We start from the raw sequence: 22,844 nt of genomic DNA on the forward strand, positions 1-22,844 counted from the left end.
CTATCAGTTCCCCTTATATCTTTAAAATTTGCATCAAAATACCCTTGAATATGGGATGTAAACCATCTGGTCCTGGGGATTTTTCCCTGTCAAGTGTCATTATTTTGTTTACACTAATTTGGTGAGTTCCCACTCCTGATTCAATATTAGCTTCCTTGGAATGTCTTGCATGTTATCCTTCACAGCGCCAGGGTCCCAGGTTCGATTTCCCCGCTGGGTCACTGTGCGGAGTCTGCACGTTCTCCCCGTGTCTGCGTGGGTTTCCTCTGGGTGCTCCGGTTTCCTCCCACAGTCCAAAGATGTGCAGGTTAGGTGGATTGGCCCTGATAAATTGCCCTTAGTGACCAAGACGGTTAGGAGGGGTTATTGGGTTACGGGAATAGGGTGGAAGTGAGGGATTAAGTAGGTCGGTGCAGACTTGATGGGCCGATGGCCTCCTTCTGCACTGTATGCTCTGTTTTTTTATTGCAAATACTGATACAAAGTGATCAGTTAACATTTTCTTACTTTCACTGGCGATATCATTCTGTTCAGTTTTCCAGGGGCCCACATTGCTCCTAGGCCACTCTGATTCATATTCCATTTGACTACCTTCAAATATTGGAACATGTTGGACTTTAACCTGGTGTTGTAAGACTTCTTACTGTTCAAATAATTCAATAAGGTTGGTGAAACATGAAATCCATGCTCACTGTCATTCATTGCATTTTAGTTTCTTAGCTGTTTCGTTATTAACTCGTTGAAGTCATTGGGGGGTTTTTAAACAGCCTGTGCAAAGGATGTGCATGGACTGAGCCACACAAGAGCCATAATACCTCCAGCCACTAGTGGCAGGTGCGGTCGGAGGTACGTAGTTTCGCCGGTCCGCGTCGACTCTTGCGTCGGCGGAGACTCGTTGTCAAATGCTGCAGTTCGTCTCGACCCGGCAGGCTCCGTTCGGTGCTGAGCATCAACATGGCGGATCCGAGGGAGAAAGCGCTCCAGGATTATAGGAAGAAATTACTGGAGCACAAAGAGATTGACGGCCGCCTGAAAGAGTGTGGGTTTCCCGTGTTTTACTCCTCTTCGGTGGGCTGTGGGGTGGACGCGGCTTCCGCGTGTTGCGCGAACGAGCGGAACCAGCGCCAACTCGCTTTGTCATGTTGGATGAAGCCGGGGCCTGCTCCAGCTCCCCAGGATTTCAGTGCGGTTCATTCTCTAAATTGTAGGGAATTTCGTGCTGGCTTCAGATGTGACGTGATCCGGAGTCTGTTCTGGGCCCCAGGTGCCAAATAGTTGTTCACAACTATCAGACACCTGGGCTACTAATCTGGAGTCATGGGTTCAAATCCCATCCTGCCAGCCGGTGACTTTAAATTCAATTAATCAAATACATTTCTATTAGTAGAATTTAATTCCAACCGTATCATGAAGCGGCTGGATGGTTGTAAAAATCCAAAAGCTCACTAACGTTCTTTGGGAATGGAATTTACTGCCTTCAGCTCGTCTGGCCTATTTGTGAATCCAGACCACAGCAATGTGATTGACTTTGAACTGCCTTCTGAAATGTTTCAGCAAGCCACTCTGTTGTGGAAGGATGGGCAAATATGTCTTGGCCTTACCAGGGGTGCTCATTTGTCTTAATGAATTTTTTAAAACTTGACTCTTGATTAATTGGATAGATGTTGAGGTGTGTTAATTGCAATTTTTCTGCAATTACAACAATGAACCCAGAAGTGTGGTGTTGCTCTACTGTACACATTAATCCATAGGATTCTATGAAATAGAAGGAGGCTTTGGTCCATCAAGTTTGTGTTGACTCTTTAAAAGCTATTTAACTAGTCCAACCAGCTTGCTTTTGTGGGTGGAGTACAGGGTATTTATGTAAAGGGCCTGTTTAGCTCAGTTAGCTGGACAGCTGGTTTATGATGCAGAGCAAAGCCAACATCTTTGGTTCAATTCCCAGCTGAGGTTGTTCATGAAGGTTCCTCTCCTGAGTTAGCACCAGTCAGGAAAGCAGCCTGTGGTCATCTGGGACCATGGTGACCACTTTTATTTATGCTTTAAATGTAGTTTTGAATGCAATGATCTACTTTTGATCTATATTTTATTTGATTTTGAGATGTTGCTTTAATGTTTGATGCATTGACAAACTGTTTTGAATGAAGGGATGTTAGGATTTATAAATTTTCATGTGATTAGGTTGTTTTATCATGTAATTTGATCATTTTGTATTTATTTCATCAGACATTTTTTAAAAATGTTTTGTACCCAATAATAATGCCTTGTATTAGCCAGACAGTGTATGAAAATAGAAAGTACTGGAACTATCAGGTCAGTCAGTATCTGAAGTAGACAGCCAAATTAATGATTTGCACATAGTCCCTATATCATCAGGGTTTTTTTTTGTTTCCGATTGCCGGCAACAGCAGTGTTTTGCTTTTTGTGATATCAATATGCTCTACATGGACATTGCTTGGTAACATTTGATTTGTGGCAATTTTTTACATATTGCACCAATACAATACAATTATCCTGTTTAAACAAGCTTTTAATTTCTTTAAAAATATATTCACGAAGAAGATAGCCTTTAAATTAATCTATGGAAAAATAATAACTCATGAATAATTTTATTTTCCTGTGAAATATTCCACTAAACTATTTAGTTATAGTCGGGTTTGAATCTTTTGATCAGTTTTTGTATGGCTTCATGTTTTGTATATTAAAAGGGAAGGAACAGTTGTCATATTTAATATCAGAAAACTTGGAGCAAAATATGTTGCATAATATTGTAAAATCTATTGTCTTCAGATCTTTGCTACTTCTGCAATGCTTTCTTCCACTGATGAGAGATTTCGACTAATGTACCATCCAATTCACAAACACCATAATTGGTGGGTGGTAACCGTTCTGCTAGATCTTGAGAACATCGCTACTATAATGCAAGACCTCGAGAGGTGTTGCTTGCTACCCCATTTAACTGGAGATTTATAGATGTTGGAGAAACCTTTTATTCTTTCATGAGATGTGGGTATCACTGGTTAGGCCCGCATTTATTATCCATCCCTAACTTGAGAACTGAATGAAGATTAGATAAAAATCTCAGCAAGAGAGTGAGATGAAAATTATTTTCAAATGAGCTTAAATCCTAAACCTGTTTGTAATGTTTTATAAGTCCTACTTAGAATCATAGAATCCACAGTGCAGAAGGAGACCATTCGGCCCATCGAGTCTGCATGCCTCTACCCTATCCCAGTAACCCCACCTAACCTTTTGGACGCTTAAGGGCAATTTAGCATTGCCAATCCACCTAACCTGCATATCTTTGGACTTGTGGGAGGAAACCAGAGCACCCAGAGGAAACCCACGCACACACTGGGAGAAGTTGCAGACTCCACACAGACAGTGACCCAAGCCGGGAATCGAACCTGGGACCCTGGAGCTGTGAAGCAACTGTGCTAACCACTGTGCTACCGTGCTCACCCCAGCCCAAGCGTTGGATTTGGGATTACCCCAAAGCTGTATTATGGAATCCCTCTGGGAAGTTTCCAGGTAAGGGTTTATGCTGCAATTGCCCTGAAGTGCTAATTTCCCATGGCAATTGTGCTGTGCTGGGAAACATCCTACAGAAGCGATTTACAGTAGATAACTTTGCATAGTTCTGGCAGTGATATGCTAATAATTACTCTGAACCCCCCCCCAATCGAGGTTGGTGGTTTGGAAGGTGCTGTTGAAGGAGGTTTGGCAAGTTGCTGCAATGGGTACAGATCAAGGGGGCTACAATGTCCTGCATGGTGTTGAGCTTCTTGAATGTTGTTGGAGCTGCACACATCCAGGCCAGTAGAGATTATTCCATCATACTCCTGACTTGTACGTTGTAGATGGTAGACAGACTTCGGGGAGTCAGATGAGTTACCCGCTACAGGATTCCCAGCCACTGATCTGCTCATATAGTCACGGTATTTATGTGGCTGGTCCAATTAACTTTTGGTCAGTGGTTACCCTAGGATGTTGGTGGTGGAGGACATGGCGATGGTAATGCAGTCGAATGTCAAGCGATGGCAATGCTGTTGAATGACATGGGGAGATGATTTTATTATCTCTTAGTGGAGATGGTCATTGAGCACACGTGTGGCGTAGATGTTACTTGCGATATAGAGAGACTGAAGTACTGCTTGGAGTAGAGTGGTTAAGAAGAGATTCAATAAAGGTGTTCAAAATCATGGGAATTTGATAGGGTACTTAAATAGATCCTGTTTCCCATTAAGGGTTGCTAACTAGAGGATGTAGATTTAAGGTGATTGGCAAAAGAAAGATGTGATATATGCTTTTTATTTTTACCTAGCGAATTGTGTGATCAGGCATTCGCTGTGCACTATCTGAAAGGATGTTAGCAGATTCATTATTAATTTTTCTAGAAAAAATTAGATGTCCTTGAAGGCAACAAAAAAATATTTGTCTCTGGGGAAAGAGCAGAAGAGTGAGCAGGAGAGTGGGATTAATTGGATAACTCTACGAAAGAACCGACACAGACATGAAGATCATGTTGCCTCCACCTGTGCTGTAAAGAGATACTGGAGTGCCTTCTTGTTAGTCTGTTAATCTTGTAAAATTAAAGTGCAAACCTTTTACCTGTACACAGTAAGAGAACAACTGAAGGAACTTACCAAGCAGTATGAAAAATCTGAAAATGACCTCAAAGCTCTTCAGAGTGTGGGACAGGTAAGAGTTTATGATTCTTTCAGCAAATGACAATGGGTATTTTTCTGCAGTTTCTGTTGAAGGTTAATAATAATTTGTTTTCCTCAGATTGTCGGCGAAGTTCTGAAACAGCTTACAGAAGAGAAATGTAAGTATTGCTACTTAATTGCTGGTGACTGCAATTCACCTTAACCGGCATAACAAAGCAATTAAAATAATCTTTTTTTTCCTGTGTAGTTATTGTGAAGGCTACAAATGGACCACGATATGTTGTTGGCTGTCGACGACAGGTAAAGTATTCAAGATTGTACACTGTTTGAGCCATGCATTTACCCCCATATACCTCGGGGAGCACATGTTTTGTTTAATGAATTTAATAAAGGAGAAAGAATAGAGTTGCTAAGTTGTCAGCCCTCTGAGGAGAATGGACGTGGGACTACTGGCGGACGAGGAGGTCTGTGGGTGGGTTCGGAGGTATATCCAAAGCTATGTGGAGACCAATGATAATGGGGAGGTTTTGGTGAGTGTGGTCTGGGAGGCGCTGAAGGCAGTTGTCAGAGGGGAGCTAATTTCAGTCAGGGCCCACAGAGAGAAGGGGGATAGGATGGAGAGGGAGAGATTGGTGGGGAGATACTTAGGGTGGACAGGAGGTATGCGGAATCCCCTGAGGAGGGGTTGTTGAAGGAGCGCCGGAGCCTGCAGGTGGAGTTTGACTTGCTTACCACGGGGAAGGCTGAGGCTCAGTTGAGGAAGATACAGGGATGATAGCGCGGGGGGGGGGGGGGGGGGGAGGGAGGGTGGGGGGGTGCGCGCGGGGGAGGGCGTGGGGAGGTTTTTCCAGGGGGGACTTGTAGTGTTATAATTTAAAATGTAATAGGGGTAAATGTTTGTATCGAAAAATTTCAATAAAAATTATTTTAAAAAAAAAAAAGAGGAAGATACAGGGAGCAGTGTACAAGTATGGGTGAAGGCAAGGAGGATGCTGGCGCATCAGCTGCGGAAGAGAGAGGTAGCCAGGGAGATTGGGGGAATTAGAGATGGGAGGTAACACGGTGCTGAGCTCGGCAAGGATTAACGGACCGGATGGGTATCCCGTAGAGTTTTATAGGAAATTCTTGGAGCTGCTGGGTCCGCTGTTGTTGTTCTTGGAGCGCAGTCCGGGGGGGGGGGGGGTTGGGTTAGCGCTGCCGAACTTTTGCAGCTATTACTGGGCAGCGAATATATCCATGATTCGGAAATGGGTAATGCAGGGAGAGGGGGCAGCATGGAAACAGGTGGAAGCGGCATCTTGTAAAGATACTAACTTGGGGGCACTGATAATGGCATCGTTGCCGCTTCCGCCGACGCGGTATACTACGAGCCCGGTGGTGGCGGCGGAATTGAGCATCTGGGGGCAGTGGAGACGGCACAGGAGGGAGGTAGGGGCTTCAGTCTGGGCCCCGATATGGAATAATCACAGGTTTGCTCCCGGTAGAATAGACCGGGGGGGGGGGGGGGGGGGGGGGGGTTCCTAAGTTGGCACAGGGCGGGTATCAAAAGGATGGGGGACTTGTTCATTGATGGGACTTTTGCCAGCCTGTGGGAACTGGAGGAGAAATTTGGGCTACCCCCGGGGAATACCTTTAGCTACATGCAGGTTTGGGCATTTGTGAAAAAGCAGGTGGGGGAATTACCGCTGCTGCCTACCCGGAGGATACAGGACAGGGTGGTCCCGGGCGTGTGGGTAGGGGATGGCAAGATATTGGAAATATATCAGGAGCTATAGGAGGCGGAGGAGGCCTCGGTGGAGGAGCTGAAGGGCAAGTGGGAGGAGGAGCTGGGTGAGGGCCTGTGGGCTGACGCCCTGGGCAGGGTCAATTCCTCCTCATCTTGCGCCAGGCTTAGCCTGATTCAGTTTAAGGGGTGCACCGGGCCCATATGACAGTGACGAGAATGAGTAAGTTCATTGGGGTGGAGGACAGGTGTGTGAGGTGCTCGGAGCCCAGCAAATCATGCCCATATGTTCTGGGCATGCCCGGCACCTACAGGATTTTGGAAAGGCTTCGCAAAGGCTATGTCCAAGGTCTTGAACACTCAGGTAAAACCAAGCTGGGGGATAGCGATATTTGGGGTATCAAGACGATCCGGGAGTGCAGGAGTCGAAAGAGGCCGGAGTTCTGGCCTTTGCCTCCTTGGTAGCCCGGAGAAGGCTCTTGTTAATGTGGAGGGACGCGAAACCCCGAAGTATAGAAGCTTGGGTCAGTGACATGGTGGGATTTCTCAGGTTGGAGAGGATAAAGTTTGCCTTGCGAGGGTCCTTGCTTTTCTTTTTGTAGTGGTTTGTAAAAATTTTGAATAAAAACAAAAAAAATAAATAGTGTCTATTGTGATGTAATATAAAAGAGTTGCCAATATTCTGATCTTTATGAATGATAAAATTGTAGATATTTACAGCATAGAATCTGCTTGTTTAATCATTTATATGCAAGCTTTTAATGAAAGCTATCCCAAATCAATCCACTGCCTTCCTTTAACCCTATATCTTCCTCTGCAATCTCTTAAGCTTTCTGGGCCCTCAGCTGTGGAATTTCCTCTTCTCTATTTTTCCTCCTTTAAAGCCTCCCCTTTGACCAAGCTCCGACCTCCTTATTTAATAGATATTAAATCTTGTTCAGCAACCTGTGAAGTGTCTTGGGACATATGAACATTTTTCCTCCTAAGTTATATGCCTGTACCACACAGTAGTACGCTCATCCTGTTCCCTGTAAGATACTGTATAATTATTGCCGTTCAAACTATTTAAAGGTATTGCAAATTGTAATCAGCAGGACGCTCATAACAAATTTAGAGAGATGTTGTATTTAAATACTAGTTGTTATTAATTGAGTCAGATTTATTTCCCTCCAAATACCTTGATTTGCTTTCACTCCTTTCTCTCCCTAACCCAATTGCTCCTATCAATCTGTAAATGTACCGACTATATCAAAAATATCTAACAATCATCTGTGCCATCAGGATATCGATATAAAGTTATTTTCTATATGCAATTGTGTGTCTCTATTTGATAACTGCCTATCCTCTGAACTCTACTTTTGCCTGATTTTGCATACGTAAATGTTGAAATAAATTATGTTTTTCTTTTGGATCTGAACTATGCAGGCATAGAACATGTCCTTTGTTTAATTGTCTCCTAATCAAGAAGATTAGCCTTGAACATTTAAAATAAACTTTCTGTTGTAGCTAAATACTACCTGGACATATTAGTGATGTGGAATGTATAGAATGGAAGTAGTCCAGGTAAAATTCCAATAACCACTTTCTTTGAATATTTGTCCAGAAAATGTTGTGCCTAATTTATTATTTTAAAGTTAAAAGGTCCTTATGGGATGGATGTTTTCTAAAATTGACCAATATTGTAATTTGGATTATGAATGCGGTGAGCTGATCAAGACAGTGGGATGAGAAATATTAGGAACCACGACTGCATTACAAAATGCTGTGCTTAAGTGGATGCTCTAATGATGGCAACATGGCTAAGATGATCCATGTATTAAAGATTTGGTCTTCAATATAAAACATCTTGTGCGTCTCTTGGAACATGCAACGGCTATATATCATAAAATCAAGGAATAGTACAACACAAGAAGGCCAGTCGATCCATCGAGTCTGCACCAGCTCTTTGAAAGTGCAATCCAGCTAGCCTCACTCCCCAACTCTTTCCCGCTATTCCTGCAACCTTTACTGTTTCAAGCATTTGTCCAAATCCCAAAGTCTGCTATTGAATCTGTATTCACTATCCCATCAGGCAGGGCATTCCAAATATTAACCACGCTTTTCTTGTCACGTCGCTTCTGATGTTTGTACCAGCCGGTAAATCTGAACCCTCCGGTTGTTGTTCAACACTCGACTATTGAAATTAATTTATTTTTATTTTCCGGATTTAAGCCCTCCCGTGATTGTAAACAACTCTCTTGGATTTTTTTGCTCACAGGAGAAAAAGCAAATTTTCTCCAGTCTATCCGTGTAACTGTAATCCCTGGAACTAAATATGATGCAAAAGGCTCCATAATGATTTTATGAGAAACAAGAAATATTTTTATTTATATTGCGCTTCTAACCAAGTTAAGTACCTCCTGGCATTTCACTGTACCATAATCGTAAGGAGCGATTTGCTTACTGATTTTTTTTGTTTAAACAGAAGCCATAAACTTAAGTCATTAAAAAAAAAAAAAATTTGCATTTTCTGATCCGTTTTCTTTGTTTCCCAAATGCAGCTTGAAAAAAGCAAGTTAAAACCTGGTACTAGAGTTGCCCTGGATATGACAACTCTGACTATAATGAGGTAAGTGTTGTAATGTAAGCCTTTTGTTCAGTAATAAGAAATAAGCTCTATTATGGAATATTGCAGTATTTTAAGAATATCAACTAGAGGCCCTTGCATGATAGCCTGATAGATTTTATCTGTCCACCTGCTATTCGTGAATACGTTTTTGTTTTAATACCTGGCCACTTCTTGGTAAATGGTGGTGTTTCCTCTTGTATGATTTTTTTTTTTTAACAACATAACGTGTTCATTCTACCGTACGTTATTAAGGAGCATTTTTGGGACTGAGAATGGTGATGGTTTTACATTTTGGCTTGAGCGTGGTGGAATAACATTCATGAATGTAATAATCACTTATTGTCACAAGTAGGCTTCAATGAAGTTACTGTGAAAAGCCCCTAGACGCCACATTCCGGCGCCTGTTCGGGGAGGCCGGTACGGGAATTGAACCCACGCTGCTGGCCTTGTTCTGAATTACTGGCTTGTAATGCAGAACAAGGTCAGCAGCGCAGATTCAATTCCCGTACCGGCCTCCCTGAATAGGTGCCGGAATGTGGCGACTGGGGGCTTTTCACAGTAACTTCATTGAAGCCTACTTGTGACAATAAGTGATGATTATTATTATATTCATGAATGTTATTCCATCATGCTCAAGCCAAAATGCAAAACAAAAGCTTTAACCATCACCATTCTACAATCCCAAAAATGCTCCTTAATAACGTACGGATATATAATATATAAATAACTCTGTGGCTACAGTCTAATCCGTTGTACCATTGGGAAGTTATAAATATATTGTACTTGTGTAACAGGTATTTGCCAAGAGAAGTGGATCCATTGGTGTATAACATGTCTCATGAAGATCCAGGAAACGTTACTTACTCTGAGATTGGTGGATTGGCTGAACAAATTAGGGAATTGAGAGAGGTGTGTTACTAAATTTTAGAGAAATATTGAACTGTGTTCTGTAAAGCTGTTTTGCTTAAGTTGGAAACTGTTGTGTGGTTGCAGGTTATAGAGCTGCCACTTACAAACCCAGAACTGTTCCAGCGTGTAGGAATCATTCCGCCAAAAGGATGCCTACTTTACGGACCGCCAGGTAAACAACTACACTTGGATGTTTTAATGAAATTATTTTTGAGTCGTTAGAAATCTATCCGGTTATCCTACTGTATGAAATTGAAATGAATGCATATTTTGTAATATTTAAATAATCTTACCACTTTATTATTGGGAAGTGTTATTCCTGGTTGAGAGTTGTGAATTAATTTTAGGGAGGTTCTGTAAGTGACCTAAGCAATCATGTAGTTGTTGAAGTTGCCATTACTCATGCTAAGATGCAAGAATATTAGTTGACTCATAGCTCGTACAATTTATCTCACTATACAAGTAATTCTATGATATTCTTCTCCCCCCCCCAACACTTTTCTCCTCTCTCTCACCCCCCCCCCCCATGGTAGAGCAGAGAACCATATTGTTGCTTTAGCCCACTTGAAACTATTCATGTACCATAGAGTCATAGATCGTTACAGCACAGAAAGAGGTGTAATCGTGTCTGCGTCAGCCGTCAAGTACCTTACCGATTCTAATCCCATTTTCCAGCACTTGGTCAGTAGCTTGGTATACTGTGGTATTTCAAGTGCTCATCTAAATGCTTTTTAAAAAAAAAAAATTTAGAGTACCCAATTATTTTTTCCAATTAAGGGGCAATTTAGCGTGGTCAATTCACCTAACCTGCACATCTTTGGGTTGTGGGGGTGAAACCCACGCAGACACGGGGAGAATGTGCAAACTCCACACGGACAGTGACCCAGGGCCGGGATCGAACCTGGGTCCTCAGCGCCGTAGGCAGCAATGCTAACCACTGTGCCACCGTGCCGCCCTCTCTAAATGCTTTTTAAATGTTACGAAGGTCCCGCCTCTACACCCTTTTTGGCAGTGAGATCCAGATTCCCACCATCAATCTGGTGGTCAGAAACTGCACCTCTTTGTAGAAGAATGGATATTGGAGGATGAGTCATCCAATACCAATCCTAACAGCCAAGAGAAGAGACCAAATGTTTTCAGACTGTCATTTCAGCTGCAAAGTGATGTGTAGCAGAAGAAAAAATCTTACATTTTTTTTCATGAATGAGAAGTTTGAATTGGTAAACACACATCATGCAATAATAGGGAGAAAATAGATTTCAAAAATAATATATTTTCCAAGGAAAGAAATGTATGTGATCTTTATCTTTTTCAGGTACAGGGAAAACACTGTTAGCAAGAGCTGTTGCTAGTCAGTTAGACTGCAATTTCTTAAAGGTATGTTCTAGAAAAAGTTAACCTGTTGGCCTTGTTTGAAAATAAGGTATTGTAATGAATGTTAGCGAGGAGAATTCATTCATTTGTGAAATTGAAGATTTTGAACTTTTTTAAATAGGTTGTTTCCAGCTCCATTGTCGATAAGTACATTGGTGAAAGTGCTCGTTTAATCAGAGAGATGTTCAACTACGCCAGGGATCATCAACCATGTATAATTTTTATGGATGAGATAGATGCTATTGGTAAGCTTGCTTCCTCTGCCTTTTCAATTCAAATAATTAATTTGTAGCAAGATTTGCAGTTGAATTTTCATTTCAATGCAAAATCATGTTACAACAATCATCTTTGATTCCACCTGTGGTGCTCCATTACACAATAAAATTATTCTAAAGCTTATCTTTTTTTAAACTTTTGAAGTGTGATGCTCTTGCTTTGCCTCTTTAGAAATTATTTGCTTAATCTCAAAGTTAAACTGAATCTTAAATCTGCGATAAAACCTGCTACAATCACTATTTTGCAGGTGGTCGCCGTTTCTCTGAAGGCACCTCAGCTGATAGGGAGATTCAGAGAACCCTCATGGAGGTAAAGGCATCATATTTGTGATTTAAAATATTGGAGATGTGCATTGACAATAATGAATTGAACCACCCAGATTTTGCTGCAGGCAGACTTCAGCACTGGTCACATGACCCATTAATTCAACTTAATTTATAAGAAGAACCTATAACCTGACTTGTAATATCTGACAAATACTTGAAAACCACTTGAACATGATATAATTTCTGTTGGCAGTCTTGCAAATTGTCATTTAATGCAGGTAATAAGGATCAGACAAAATTTATAATTTAAAATTTTACTGAACGTAATAGTCCTCAAACTTGAGATTTCAGCAGATAAAGATAAATAGATGAAAGAAGCAGCCCACCAACACATTTTCCTTCCTACCCTCCTCTGAATGGCATCCATTATTCTTGTGTATGTGAACATACAAATTACGAGCGGTTGTAGACTCCTTGGGCCTACTCCGCCAGTCAGTAAGATCGCAGCAGATCTTATTGTGGCCTCAGATCGATATCCCCTACTTGTATAGCATCTCTATTGTATTTCTTTAAATTATGAGGTAATGTACAACTGTATCTGCAACTAAGTCAAACCTTTGAAATAGTTATACTTCACTAGTCATCCTCATTTATGACTATCTCCACGTAAGAAAGTGAAAGTTGCCAAAGTCCCACAGGACCACAGGCTGCTTTCCCCTTTGAGAAAGAGAGAGTGGTGGTCATTTAACCTGAGGATCACCATACCTCAGGTGAGGGGAAAGGTTGAGAAGGAGGGGCCTTCACGGCAATCTCAGCCGGCACAGGAATTGGACCCGTGCTGTTGGCATCACTCTGCATCACAAACCAGCTGTCCAGCAAACTAAACTAACTAACCTCCCTACGTAAGAAAATAATTATCTAGGTAGATGCTATTCCAGGACTGTGGCTGTAGAAGGATTTTTGTGGCAAAAACCCTCCCCTACCACGACATGTATCAGAGTTTGTAGTTTATTTAATTGTATCCTTGAAATGGTGAATCACGTGTGCTGGTCAAGTCCACACACTTATGAAGTCACACAATCCTGGTTATGTAAAATAATCATCATTTGTATAAAATCATTTTGTATATGTGGTAAAAGAGGCCATTTTGTACTACTACATGAAAGAGTGACATTTTTAGTCTACTGCTCCATATATGACCTGAGGCTAAGTACTTGTGTCCTGGACAAAATTGATGACCTAAATGCATTACTTTGTAGCTGCTGAATCAAATGGATGGCTTTGATACTCTACATAGAGTTAAAATGATAATGGCTACAAACAGACCAGATACATTGGATCCTGCTTTGTTGCGTCCTGGCAGACTTGATAGAAAGATTCGTAAGTATCATGTCGAAGTTGTGATTGTTTTAGGGAACACATTATGTCTAAACAAAATATTGCAAAACAATGTAACTAAATGTTATTAAAATCTGCGCTTCTAGATATTGAACTTCCAAATGAGCAAGCAAGATTGGATATTCTGAAGATCCATGCTAGTCCTATCACAAAGCATGGTGAAATAGGTATGCTATTCCACCTTTTTGCATATGTGAACCAAATTTATTTAAAAGTGCAAATGATATAGGATTTTTAAAAAATAATAAATTTAGAGTACCCAATTCATTTTTTCCCAATTAAAGGGCAATTTAGCATGGCCAATCTACCTACCCTGTACATCTTTGTGTTTGTTGGGGTGAGACCCACGCAGACATGGGGAGAATTTCAAACTTCAGACGAACAGTGATCCGGGGCGAGGATCGAACCCGGGTCCTCAGTGTTGTGAGGCAGCAGTGCTAACCACTGTGCTGCCCAAAGATATAGGATTCTAATGCAATTAAAATCTTTTGTATTATGGCTGATTACAGAATTAATGTGTTATGGTTTAATATTGAACCTCTGTCCAGTCATTGTATGATGGAGTTTGCTGAGGTTGCAGTATGTTGCTGAAATTGGTATAACCTAAAACTGGGATGAATAATTCCGCTCCATGGCCAAGATCAGCATCTGTGACTTTTGCAGTGCAAATATCTTAAAATCTATTCAATGGGGGGGGAAAATAGCCATTTGATGTTGAGTACATTTTTTTGTGAAATATTATTGTTAGTTAACTCGGTGTTTTAAAAAGAAATGTGTACTGCAGTAATATCTTTAGAATCATAAACATTCCTGAAGACAAGGCCCGTTTCTTGCAGTCAGTGGCGAAGCAAAGCTGTATGTTACTGACTGCTTTTAAAAGGACATGCCTACTTTTATTGTTGGCTTCAGTGGGAATTTGCCCTCGCGTCTGCGGCGTGGTCGATTTGTGAGGTAAGCGGGCAGCCCTAATGGCATGACACAATCTTGGCCAAGCCACTCCTCTGTGATGTCACAAGTTGAAGACTCGCCTCGAGTATGCCTTCAGCTCAATGACAGACAAGTGTTTAATTGTGAATTTCTTTTGGTGGGACTGAGTATCTGGGGTGGAGAATAGCTGGAAGAATGGGGATGTTGGTGCAGGAATGTTTTGACACTTTTATTGATTTTCTACAGCATTATTCAAATAAGAAAAGGGAGTTCTCAGAATTCCTGATCAGTCTTCATACTTCAAGCAAAATACATCGGGCATGATCTCACTGCCGCGCCTGACTCTGGGCTTGGTACACTTTGTGAGATCTAATGGGCGGGATCTGTGGTTGGCTTCTGGGCATGGGTGGCACTGCCAAACTGGCATTTTACCAGTGCTGGGGATTGGGCCTGGGGGGGGGGGGGGGCTCAAGGACCCCCTAACAGTGAGTTGGAGCATTGATGGGGTCTGGAGGTCACATTGGTGGCCCTTGAGATCAGGACAGCGTCCCAATCTCTTCCTTCATTGGTGAGCAGAGCTCCTCAATGCAGGAAATGCAACGGAAAACAGAATGTCGTTAGATAGCGGGGTCGTTCCTGGCGTAACGTTCTGGGAACGACCTTTCTAATCCGCCCAGAATGAACACATTTCTTTTTTGTTAGATTGTGCCCATTATATCTGTGTGGACTCATGGGGCATGTTTTGTGTATTTTGGATGCTCTGTTTGCCTACAAGACAAATGATTACGATTTTCTTAGATCAATGGCTGCAGAGTACTGTGTACGTCATCTCTACTTAGAAATTATGGAGCAACATAATAACACTACTGTGATATTACTTATGAGCTGCACTACCTGTCAGTGTTTTACCAATGATACCTCACTCCTTGTCAGGTTTTGATAACTTTGTTTTTTTTAATTGATCGCTAAGGTGAATGTTTGGTAATTATGTATGAAAATTAAAAAGTGACAACACTTTTGCATGTCACATATTAGATTATACACCTTGCCAAGCTCTTGTCCTTCTGTCTGTTTTAAACAATTAAACCAAGTGACAGGTTTTCCTTCTGTGCCTTGGATCAACTTGGCATGTGGAATATAAGATGAGAAAGAGACATGAAAAGGCAGTCTGCTGAGTTTCCCACCATCTAGCATGGAAAATCAGGCTATATCTCTTACAAGTGTCTATTTGTGTTCCACCATGCAATCCAGTATGTAGAAGAACAACAGAAACTGCCACTACGTTTTCAGGTTTTAAGCACACACTATTTCACTCCTGTTAGTGATTACATACTCTTTAAGGACTCTGAGCCATCTGCTAATTACATGCAGAATTTTCAGCTCTGTGCAGACTTCAAGATATGGCCACAGTTTCTAAAATCTTTCACTACACTGTATATTTAATGACAATTTATATTAGTCTGTTATCACATGGGTTGAAGCACAATGAAGCATTTCTGCGTCTTTTGAACCTGATGAGATAAAAAATGGTTTTGACTACCATTTGTATTATACAGGGACCTGGTTTGTGTCCTCTACAATACTTTTAAAAATGCAGTATAATAAACCATGCTGTCAGGACAGAGTAGGTGCCTTGTTTCAACCAAAAGTTTATCTTTTCATATCCAGAGACAGATTTTGTATCATTTATGTAATCAGGGAAAGGAAGGAAGCCATTTACACTTTTATCCACTAAGGTTAATGCATTTTAAGTTAGCAATGAAGAAATGCAGGATAAAGCTCATCTATGATAAATAAGCATAACACTCTTTAAAAACACATCCCTTTCTTTAAATAAATAGTATGATTGCCATATATTTAATACTTACAGAAATCTTGCAATATATAATGAACTAGATTTTATGCTCCTAGCCAGGGTGTTTAAAGGCGGGAGTCTAATAAAATACAGGGAAACCCACCTGCCCTTGGGCCTATCGGGGCCTTTAAGTGGCCAATTAATGGACATTCTAGTCCCTCATCCTGCCCTCACTGCTATTTTATCTCCCCCCCCCCCCCACCGGTCGGGATTGCCCATTCTAACAGGACTGGCGTCGGGCAAGGAGGTGGACCTACTTTTGGGGGGAGGCTTCGTTTCACCCATTCTCAGCCTCTCAAACCCTTCTCCCTCAAATTGAGACTATCAAACCTCTTATTTCAGTTTGGCCACCATAGCCTCTTCGAGAGACTGACTGTAGCCCCAACAATGGCTACCAGTCAAACCTGGCGCTGCTGGAATGACAGATGTCAGCCAGTCAGATTTCTCCCGAGATTGGGCGGAGATCTCTCCCTGAACCATCCAATGCCCTGTTGAGGGCTGCAGGGCAGGGGAGTACAGCAACCAATCAAATCCAACCAAATGGCTACATGTGACCCGCTGACAGTTCAGGACCAAATAGAGGAAAACAACCTTTTGTAATTCGCTTTAAATGGTGGCGTTGTTTACACTTTATGAATTGATTCATATCATTAAATTTATTCAAGCTAGTGCATCTTTTGGTTAATCTTACAGATTATGAAGCAGTTGTGAAGCTGTCGGATGGATTTAACGGTGCAGATTTGAGAAATGTTTGCACTGAAGCAGGTATATTTGGAAGTCATTTCAAATTTGAGTAGCCATTGAAATATATTTTTATATATTTGCATATTTTTACCTATATACAAATGTGAAATGATTTTGCACTTCAAATTGTGTAATATTTTGCACATTTTGGACATCATTTGCTTTCTCTTGTGATATGACAGTAAACATTATTTTCAAACTTTTCTTGTTCAGGTATGTTTGCAATCCGTGCAGATCGTGACTATGTTATCCAGGAAGACTTTATGAAGGCTGTTCGCAAAGTTGCTGACTCTAAGAAGCTAGAATCCAAGCTTGACTACAAACCCGTATAAAATAGTCCCCCCCCTCCCCCCAGTTAACTGTAATTGTACAGTTTAAAAGGGATTTAATTTGCATACAAAAGAGAGAGGAATCTGATGGTGGTTCTATACAGTAAATCATTACTATTATATAATACTATGCTGCAGACAGTAGGTGACCACTAACTTTGGTGTTCTGCTGCATTATATATGTAATGACTTGTTTTTTAAGCCATAGTTTGGCTGCTGGTAATATTTTGTTGAAAATGTTTCCAAAAAGTAAATGTCAGCACTGAAACATGGCTGTCTTAACAATGTAATGTATTCTCTTGTACCCAAATGACACTTGAAGCCTTTGTGGTGCGTTGCTCAATATACAACTTTATAGTTTTTTGATCAATTTGATTCATTTTCCCTCGGCCTCAATAAAATTTAAATTTACAAGAACGTGACCAACTATTTGTTGAATATTTACCTAATGCCTGCAAATCTCCTGTGGCATTTTCATGATGAGTCAGATATTTTAACCCAAGTAGCGTTAACCAGGAACATTGACTTATCAACCGTGAGAACTGTTGAGCACTGGACAGAAGACCTAGGATCTGGCGGGACAGGATGAACAATTGGAAACCGGTGCTGCAGAATTTCCAATACATGGTCCCAAAAGCACTGTGACAGAACATCTACCCGTAGTGCACTTTGTAAGTTTGCCAACTCATAGTGTTTAATAGAAAATATATGTCCATAACAAAAGAAAAACAAACTCTCGGCTTTTGTACAGATAGAATTCACTTAGCCAGATCATTTATTCTTAAGAGAATGGGTTCTAGATGAATATGTACAAATAAAATGAAGTGAGTGACTTGAAAAAAAAGATAAAAATGTTTTTTCACTGTTAATAAAGAAAAATTACGATCAGAAGTGCTGATGATCACAGATGTTTTCTCTCTGCACGGTTTTTAAATACTCAACAGCATTTAATAAATGTAGTCATTTGTCTGAAATGAAGTTTTGAGAATTTAATTTCCATTTTCCTTTCAAGCGTTTTGGATAACTGGGACACTCAAATTCTCACAGGGTGAGAGGACATGCTTTTCATAATAATCTTTATTATTGTCACAAGTAGGCTTACATTAACACTGCAATGAAGTTACTGTGAAAATCTAGTCGCCACATTTGGGCACCTATTTGGGTACACAGAATTCAGAATGTCCAATTCACCTAACAGCATGTCTCTTGGGACTTGTGGGAGGAAACTGGAGCACCCAGAGGAAACCCGCGTAGACATGGGGGGAACGGGCAGACTCTGCACAGAGAATTAAGTGACCCAAGCGGGAATCAAACCTGGGACCCTGACGCGACAGTGCTAACCACTGCTACTGTGTCGCCCTACATTTTTGCTTACGATGAGAGTTGACAATGTGCATATACTTTGAATCCACAGATAGTCACTGTTCAGTTGTTGAGGTGAAAAGGATTGCAGTTAACACCAGGTTTTTAAGATCAGGTGTTGAAGTGTAAGCTTTGATTTTTAAAAAATTGCAAGACAATTCAAGAGGTAATTCCAGTTTTTTCATTTGAAACCTTGTAGATACTTGAAGTTTAATTAGTGAGAAAAGAGTTGCAGGAGAATTTTTTTTTTTAAATGCTTTATTAAATCTGTTTGGAAAATGTTTTCCCATTAGAAATGTTGAATAATTAATTACTACTGGTGAGGAGTATAACGCAAGCACAAAATGGTTGGACCAAATCATTTTTCAATTTTGCAATTTTTCTGTAAAAATACTCCATACTTCAGTGACAGCAGCTCTTATTTGCTTCCTTAAATAAAGCAGTCACTATAGTGCCAGATGACCATATGCTGCTTTTTCCTTTTGTGGGAGAGAGCCAGTGGCGGACTGGCCAGGGTGTCAGCTTGCCCGGTGGCAAGTGGGCCCCTGATGAAGTGGGCCCCCTATATCAAATAAAAATGCAATAAAGAAACAAACACAGACAACTGTTTTAGTAATAAAAAGGAATAAGAAAAAAAAGAGAACAGGACACAAGTAAGCAGTGCTTGAAAAGGAACGAAGCAGGGGAGGTAGTGGAAGGATGTGGAATAGGGGGGCCCGGGTCGGGCATAATTAAGGAAATTCCATGTTTTCAGCAAGAGTGTGTGAATTTAAAGATAAAGTTACAATTCGTGATTTGAGATGGTTGGCAAGTTCAAAGGATAGCAAGCAGTAGTCTTGGTTCAGCCGGTACATCGGTCCGGGGCCCGGAGAGCCAAGAAGGGGCCCGTGAATCTCTGAAGGGCCCTTAAAAATTATAATTAATTAAATAAATAAATCTCCAACTTCTTTCCTGAGATTTGTATTCTAACAATAAAATATAATTGTTTTTAAAAAGAGCAATACCAAATAAAAATGCAATAAAGAAACAAACAAATAATCACTCAGTGTATGAAGGAACAAAGCAGTGTTAAACGGATGTGAAAAGGAGGAGGGGGGAGGGGATGTTTCACCCGGGTCGGACATAGTTGGAAATCCATGTGTTCAGCAAGAGTGTGAATTTAAAGATAAAGTGTCAGTTTGTGATTTGAGATGGTCGGCAACTTGAAAGGATATCAAGCATTACATAGGGTCGTGAGGTCACCGAAAAGGAGAAGCGGTACCTTTGACCGTGAATCATGAGGTCAAAGATATTGAAGTGATAAGCCATGATCGGTAAACTCAAAGGGTTGCGACTTGTAACACTACACTGGTATCAAACTGGACATGTTAACTTTGGTCGTGGGACCATTCTTAATGTCTTACTATAGTCGGACCAAACTTCTAAGTTTCAACAGTTGTCTCAGTTGCTTGCTGGTGTGAACACTGAACAGTGAATTGTCTCCTTTTCTGAAGCTGCATAGGCCACAGTAGTATTGACTAATGAACATAGCCTATTGAAGTGTAAGTAAGTTATTTTATATTTTTTATCAGGGGTTTATCTGGCGTTCCTTCAAGTTATTCTTGCAATCAATATTAATTTTTCCCAATGTGGGCTATTTTTAATTAAGTTTTTATTTCAGGAATATTACCCCTACCAGCATGGAAAAGAAAAAGCATAAATCTGGGTCACTAAATCGCAAAGAACAAAAAGAAGCAGAAAGGATGGAATCAGCCAAGCGATGCAGGCCTATTACAGAGTTTATAATACTACAAGCACAATCCACATCAATATCCAGTTCTGCAACAAATAATCAAGAAGCAAGAAACAATGCTCCTGGTGATGATGCAATGACAGGCGAGTTACAAGAACAGAGAAGAGCTACTTTGAATGTAGAGACAAATACAAGTGCATCCATTACTAATCAACTCAGCCCTAATATTTCTTCCGGCTTCCTTGTTCCGGTATCTGTACTGCCTGTAGTTGCAACATCTGAACACATAGCTTCAACTAGTGACAGGGAATCAGATATTCCTTCAAGCATAAATGACTTGGTTTCTGAAGCACATCCTGTAAATGAACCTACGCAAGAAAATGAAAGATCAATTACTGGAATCTTCCAATCTCCATCACGAGCAAAGCTAAAACAGTTTTTTGCTGAACATCCACTTCAGCCACTTGATCTGGCATTTGATGCTCGTTTGTATGAGAGGAAAATTATGAATGGCTCAGTCCCAAGAAAATGGCTAACATATAACAAAGAAAATAGATGCTTATATTGGTCATACTGCTTAGCCTTTGAGTTTCCCAACACTTGTAATCCATCACCCTTTGTACGTGGCTTTAGTGACTACAGGCATATTAACCAGAGCTTGACTTTACATGAATCGACAACAACACATGTCAGAAATACTCAGCAATATATCAGTGTGGTTAATGATGGCACCTTAGATTAATTTTTGCAGCATCACTAATTAAAAGGAAAGAAGAAGTATTGAAGCAGAGAAGTATTGTCATTAGGATTATAGACATCATAAAGATGTTAGGCAAGCAAGCACTTCCTTTTCGAGGTCACAGAAATGAATCGGACTACACTCTAGATAATGAGGTTCTGAATCATGGCAATTTTATAGCTACAGTGCAGTTGATGGCAAAATATGACCCCATTATGGCAGCTCACGTTTCTGCAGTGCAAAACAAGTATAAGCAAAGAATCAAACGATTAGAGCAACAAGGAAAGGCTCAAAGTAAAGGCTGTGGTGGACTTATTACATACCTGAGTAAAACAACTATAAACATGTTAATCAAAATTATGATGAATATGATACAAGAAAGAATTAGTCATGAAGTTTCTCAAGCAAAATATTATTCTATTCAGGTTGATTCAACACAAGATAATTCATCCATCGATCAGTTTAGCATTATTATTCTGTATGTGCTTAAAGGTATTATCTGTGAGCGACTACTTTCAGTTGTGCCAAGTAATGATGGTAAGGACAGGGACTTTTTGATCTATTGATTGAAAGATTACAGCATCTTAAAATTGACCCCCAAAAATGTTTATCTGATAGCACAGATGGCGCTGCAAGCTACCATGGCCAGTATAATGGTTTACAAAGTAAAATTGCTGATGTGGCTGATCAACATGTTCATATATGGTGCTATGCCCATGTCTTGAATTTGGTGATAACTGAAACAACAAAATGTTGTGTGCCTGCAGTTTCATTTTTCAATTTGCTCCAGAATATAGCAACTTTTGTGAAAGCATCATACAAGAGAATGGCTGTATGGATAGAAGTTGTTGGAAAACATCTAGGACAAGAAAAAATGAAACGATTAAAGCTAATTGGTGAGACCAGATGGTCAGGAAAATCCAATGCAGCAACAACTATATTTGGACGTTTTGATGCCGCTGCCAGTACTTTCATAAATCTATTGACATGCTTATCAATGATACAAGAATCAGAAAAGTTTGATGCAAAAACAAAACCTGAAGCAAATGTTTTACTTCAAAGTCTTCTAAAGTTTGAAACCATATTGACAGCATTTACTTACTTGTATATATTTGAAACTACAACCCCGTTATCAAGTTATCTACAGATGGGCAGCACGGTGGCCTAGTGGTTAGCACAACCGCCTCACGGCGCTGAGGTCCCAGGTTCGATCCCGGCTCTGGGTCACTGTCCGTGTGGAGTTTGCATATTCTCCCTGTGTCTGCGTGGGTTTCGCCCCCACAACCCAAAAATGTGCAGAGTAGGTGGATTGGCCACGCTAAATTGCCCCTTAATTGGAAAAAATAATTGGGTAATCTAAATTTTAAAAAAAAAAGTTATCTACAGACAAGTGGTTTAGATATGTTTACTGCATGGAGTTTGGTAGATTCAGCTACAACAAAGTTGAAGGAACAGACAAGAACATTTGATAATGTTCACAGCAAGGCTTTGGAATTTGTAAATAAATGTAATGACAGGATTTCACAGATGAATATGGATGAAAATCAAACATTGGAAATTGATGCGTTGGAAACAGCATTGCCAGTTAAGAGGCAGAGGAAGAAGAAAAGAATGGCAGATGAGCTTATTGATGATGAAAGAAATTCCTCAGATTCTCCAGCTGATTTTCGAGTAAATGTGTTTAACCTAATAATGGATCGCATTGTCCAGTCACTAGAATCACGCTTTGTACAACACAAACAGTTGTACAAAGATTTGTCCTGCTAGGACCCAGCAAAGTTTAAAACTATTGCAGAGAAGGGCCTTGAAGATGAAGCATTGGAAGGTATTATTAAGCTGTTTCCACAAATCAGCAAAGATCAAGTAATATTGGAATTGTTTTCTTTTGCTTCAAACTTTGATGTATTAAAGCTATTGCTTAATGATGGTGGG

The 22,844-nt window shown here is 40.5% G+C and overlaps 1 protein-coding gene across 1 annotated transcript; it reads left to right on the plus strand.

Moving 5' to 3' along the window:
- Positions 1-843: 843 nt before the first annotated feature.
- On the plus strand, positions 844-18,053 carry psmc6 (proteasome 26S subunit, ATPase 6). The gene is made up of 14 exons (XM_038778931.1): positions 844-1,039; positions 4,622-4,701; positions 4,789-4,828; positions 4,918-4,970; positions 8,934-9,001; positions 9,796-9,910; positions 9,995-10,082; positions 11,226-11,287; positions 11,406-11,529; positions 11,808-11,869; positions 13,086-13,206; positions 13,311-13,391; positions 16,700-16,771; positions 16,964-18,053. Exons 1-14 carry the CDS (start codon positions 955-957, stop codon positions 17,080-17,082), a joined length of 1,170 nt encoding a protein of 389 aa, XP_038634859.1. The 5' UTR covers positions 844-954; the 3' UTR covers positions 17,083-18,053.
- Positions 18,054-22,844: the final 4,791 nt, after the last annotated feature.

This window comes from Scyliorhinus canicula, chromosome 2 (assembly GCF_902713615.1).
Source record: "Scyliorhinus canicula chromosome 2, sScyCan1.1, whole genome shotgun sequence".
Taxonomy (NCBI): Eukaryota; Metazoa; Chordata; class Chondrichthyes; order Carcharhiniformes; family Scyliorhinidae; genus Scyliorhinus; species Scyliorhinus canicula.

What these genes read in the sequence shown, in the direction of transcription:
- psmc6 (XM_038778931.1), top strand. Translation starts at nt 955, where the DNA reads ATGGCGGATCCGAGGGAGAAAGCGCTCCAGGATTATAGGAAGAAATTA. An exon ending in CTCTTCAGAGTGTGGGACAG is followed by an intron (nt 4,702 to 4,788) that starts GTAAGAGTTTAT and finishes TGTTTTCCTCAG; the next exon opens with ATTGTCGGCGAAGTTCTGAA. An exon ending in GGATGAGATAGATGCTATTG is followed by an intron (nt 11,530 to 11,807) that starts GTAAGCTTGCTT and finishes ACTATTTTGCAG; the next exon opens with GTGGTCGCCGTTTCTCTGAA.